General features: G+C 40.5%; 1 protein-coding gene across 1 annotated transcript; it reads right to left on the reverse strand.

Annotated features, from left to right (window-relative positions):
* Window positions 1-1308: 1308 nt before the first annotated feature.
* On the reverse strand, window positions 1309-2412 carry sstr1a (somatostatin receptor 1a; the record flags this gene model as incomplete). Its single annotated transcript, XM_080849804.1, has 1 exon — window positions 1309-2412. The coding sequence occupies one exon, from the start codon at window positions 2410-2412 to the stop codon at window positions 1309-1311; it is 1104 nt and encodes a 367-aa protein (XP_080705930.1).
* Between the last annotated feature and the right edge of the window lie 2605 nt (window positions 2413-5017).

A 5017-nucleotide genomic window follows, 5' to 3' on the forward strand; every position in this document is an offset into this window, starting at 1 on the left:
CCCTGGCAGACTGCTTTACTGAGGCTGCATAGTGGTCTTCAACTAAGTGACGTAATTAAGTTAATTGGACAACTGTTCACTCTCATACATGGCCTTAGGTGTATGATGTGCTGTCATTTTGTAATATGGATCATTCTTTGGATCAGGCTTTCTTGCACTTTGTATTATGAGTGGCTGCCGAAGAATGTAAGTGCAGTGTTTGGTAGGTGTTAAATATATAGAATGTTCACTGATAAAAAACTGAAACAATCATGAAGTAATGAGGTAAACGCATCCTTCAAATATGTCCATTTGTAACATAAATATTGTAGTCATGTTTGCAGAGTTGATGTCACTAATAATTGTTTTTAAATGAATATAGTTTCTGCAGTGTTTATTGTACTCTCATTTTTTTCTCTACTGTTCATAAATGGGAATACAAACATATGAAACCTTAAAACACTTCATAATATCTTAAACACTGTACAAATTGATTACAAAGCAAATAAAAGGGAAAATGAAAACATTCAAATCTGTCATCACTGTTAACTACAGAGAAAACATCAAAAGACATGGGACCAAAACTCTCACCAGTTAACAAAATGAAACAGCATTTTCATTTGTGGAGATCAGAGGGAGAGGCTTTAGAAAAAGACCCACAATCTCTCAAAGAAAAACATTGTAAGAGGACACTGAACAAGATAGCTGAACCGATATCCGTGGGCAGGATAGGGTCATTTTGTGAGCGTAAACAGTACTTTCCTGTAAAAACAGTAGTTGAGTCTACTCCACCCACCCCGTCATGATGGAGTCAGCTACCAAAAGAAAGTTTTGCACAAAAAGGTTTCATGCGTAAAATAAACTATGTCGTCAACCCTGTTTCTGAAACACATATACATAGGCGGGGTTCACAAACGACCTACAGTCACAGAATAAGCACTGCGGCGTCATTGCATCGCTTCACTTCTATAGTCTGGTCCAATCACGACTACAATAACAGCCCCTTTCGTCTCACGCCTCCCAGTTTATAGTCACGCAGATCATTACACTTAAATGAATCGTTAGGCTACTTTTAATAATCAATCTACTTATAAAACGTAGCCTATATGTGTTAAACTGTCAGATAGAGAAATCGCTACTGGGCAATTATGCTTTGTTCCATGTTTTTTTTTTTTTTTTTTAAAGTTACTCGGTTGGTAGCATACTCCATTTCAAATGAAATACAGCTGAAATGAAAAAGATCAATCCTATTCTGACATGACAATAATGAAACAGTTTAGGTAGTAGCCTACAAAGCTTTGTTCTTTTATGGGCATGTTGTCCGTACGTTTACAAAGTCGTAGTCCTGGAGGTACAAGTGCCATTTCTATAGGTGCTATTTGATTCCATATTGTCCGGTTGAAATTCATCTACACTGTATCCACGACTTTTCAAGGCAGTTGCGTAGTAATCGATAGGTTCCTCGGTTGCGTTTTCCATCCAGCGCAGACATAATATTCTTTGGAATGAGCGCTTGAAATTGTCCGACAGGAATCCATACAGTATAGGATTGGCGCAGCTGTTAGCATAACCTAAAATCACCGCCAGCTGGCTTAGGGTGGCATTATGTTGCTCCACAAAGACATTAACGAGTTGGACGACGTGAAAGGGCATCCAACAGATTACGAACACGGTCACCACCATCATAACCATCAGAGTGATCTTCCTCTCAGACTTTTTGCGCTGCTGCCAGCCAGCCTTGAGAGCAACCACTCGCATCTTTACTATGATTAAGATGTAGCACATACATATGGCAATGACGGGGAACAGAAAACCCATCAGAAAAGCATAAACTATAAACACAGCCATCCACTGCCTCTGTGGCTCCGGCATTTGCATATTACAAGCGACCGATCCGTCCGAGTTAGGTGCTGTGCTGGAAAATATAATAATTGGCAAAATAACCAGGATGGAGAATATCCAAACTCCCAAGTTAACCATCTTGGCAATGGTAGGTCTCCGATATCGGGCAGCTTTTATGGGATGCACAACGGCAATATATCGGTCTATGCTTAGTACAGTCAAGCAATAAATGCTGGTAAACATATTTATAGCGTCCACACTTAGGACGAGGCGGCACAAGAAAGATCCAAATGGCCAGTGGTGAAGTAACGAGGATGTCACCAGAAACGGTACACTCAACATAACTAACTCGTCCGCAATAGCCAAGTTCAAAATGTATATATTAGTCGCCGTCTTCATTTTTGCGTACCTAAAAATAACGTAAATGACCATGGAGTTCCCGCACAGCCCGACCAAACAGACCACTGTGTAGATAAATGAGATGAGAATTGCGCTACCATGAGATTCGCTGTGCGTCTCATTGCCGGAGGAATTCATCAGCAAAAAACTGTCCTCTAAATTAAGGAACTTGGACGAGCTGTTGGAAAACATTCTGGTAAATTCCCGAGCTCCAAGAATGATGTAAAAAGTGATGAACTAGCTTTTAAATAATCCGTACGTGCATTTTGGTTTCGAGATAGGTATCCCTTTGGCTGCTGCTCGCGTTGCGGCGCACTACGAGTTTCAGCACCATGGATAGTTACAACTGTGAAGACCCCCCCCCTCATAGTGCATTTAGAGACGCACGTCACACGCAGCAAAATGACGTTGCCGCCTTAATCGATACTGAAATGCCACCTTCACAGAAATGCCTGTTAGAATATTGCTTTCATATACTCTGTCTTTTGCTATTGGATTGCATCACTGCAAAGGCGTAGTCATGAAATACTTCAGCGGTCATTACGCACACAACTAATAGACCACCATACACCATACTGTTAAAAGTATGCGTACAGCCACAGTTAAAATATGTAAAAAAAATAATATGTGTTAAACTCTCAAAATCCGGATAGTTTTAAATCTACTTAAGGTCCCAGCAGCTTTTACCTTTTGTAATGAAGCATGATACAACTTCAAACTGTTCAATATCTATAGCAGCACTAGAAGCAGTCTTGTGGTTTCACAGATATATTTTTAATACTTTACAAAACAAATGTTGACACAACAAATAGATTTCGAAGTCAAAAGTTGTCTAAATGTAACTTCTTCTTTCAAACCGACACTACATTAAATAGGAATAGGTGCAGTAAACACAATGGGCAAAATACACCAATCTGTCTGCTTTGCAAAAACAAACCACACCCCTTCTTATACAAGGTGACAGCTCCAGAAGAAAACAGCACAGACACACTGCTGTTCAAAGCTGGTTATATGCTGGGAGACCAGTGGTCTTGAAGAACATATTGTGTGTAGAATGGCTGAGCTGTTTTTTGACCAGGTTTTCACCAGCAAGAGCTATTAAGTGATCTCCCAACCTGGCTTTACATTGCCCAGCAAAACCAAGCTTATTCCAGTAAACCAGATGTATTTTTCCAGCAGTGGTTTCTTGCTAGTTCCATGTACATACCACATCTCCTCATTTGTATTTTTACTGAAAAACAAAAATCAATACTGATCTTCCCCTTAATGAGCGCACACTGTCATCCCCTTTATGCCATATCCTCATTACACAGTTGCAATCCATTGCATTCCCATCTTCACTTTCTTCTAATTTGTAGTACCATCTAGTGGTGGGATCCGCTTTAAATGATGCTTAAGGAAACAGGCACTATTCATTGGTATGGGTATTAAAAAGATACATCATAAGCACTTTAAGAGAAGGTGCACACTGGCTGGAAAAGTCCAATTTAAAGCGAAGCATTAAAGAGCGGCTGGCCCTCTCACTCAGGTGCTAATAACTAAACTGCTAACACTGCTGTTCATGTATGGATGGCTGGGGTCACCTGGCAGCTTGTGTGGATTTTGGCAGGATAAACTTTGATTACATTTATGACATTATTAGGCTGGATAGGTGGGAGAAAACTTGTAAAAAAGCAAGTTGTGAGGAAATGGTGAGTAACATGTCCTCAATCTGTAAGACAAAAGACCTCTAGATATGGATAACAACAACAACAAAAAATGTGTTGGCATTGTAATGAGGGTGCTGATGCAGGTGATCCTGAAATGTATTCTGTTCCTCATGGAGGCTTATTTTATGCTTAGTTGCTCATTAGCATCTCTACAACACTCTACTTGTGAAAGGATGCCAGCCACACTGCGCCATATCTCATTAAAAATGCGAATAATAAAGAACTAGGGACATTACTGAGAAATGCTTTTGTCACCCCGGCAAATTGCTCCCTGTTTCCGTTTGTACAACCCCATCCAAGTGCCCCCCCTTTCACAAGAACTGTGATGGCTGCCCTTGAAAGGTAATGAGTATCGGTCGGGCAGCGAAGAGAGATGGCAGCACAGATGGCTGTGTTCGCACTCTGCTCTCTCACTCTCTCTCTCTAGTTCTCCAGCCATCCCTGGAAGGATGCCAGCTCTCTCTGGGCAGGTGTTCTGTTTTTCATCAAACTCAAGCCTCCATAAGGTTGTTTTTTTTTCACCCAGAGGTGAATGTGTGTGTGTGCGTGCAAGGGGAGAGAGGAATCAAGATGAAATCATAAGAAGAAATGAGGAAAGGTTAAATGGTCTGATTATGATAAAATGGTCTTACAGTCATGTGACACAATGAGGATACAATCCATTTCTATGTCTAGCTTGACTTGAGGCTTATTTGAATTGAGTTAGGCATTTGCTTTTTTAATCTTGTGGGTGACTGCGGGTCAAACAGTTCTCTTTGCAGGTGCTTTGTGTTGGTCATTACAACTCATTTGCATTTCAAGTTTTTCCCCTGACTAGACTCATGCAATTGCTAGCTGAGCGGGCATTAAAAAATAAAAAACATATGCCTGGCAATTTTAACGTCTGGGATCATCAAACATCAATCATTTGTTTTAATAACACAGCTAGCAACTGCACCAAAAGTAACATTAAAGCCAGATAAGGGCACAGCCAGCTGTACGTCAAGAGTTGTGGAAAAATAAGAACTAAAATGCAAATGGGAAGGGATGGGATCCTGCTGAAAGAATTTGCCTGAGGAGAACTTTCAAACCACTCTGTATAAATGCAA

This window comes from Sprattus sprattus (genome assembly GCF_963457725.1).
Source record: "Sprattus sprattus genome assembly, chromosome: 13".
Classification (NCBI taxonomy): Eukaryota; Metazoa; Chordata; class Actinopteri; order Clupeiformes; family Clupeidae; genus Sprattus; species Sprattus sprattus.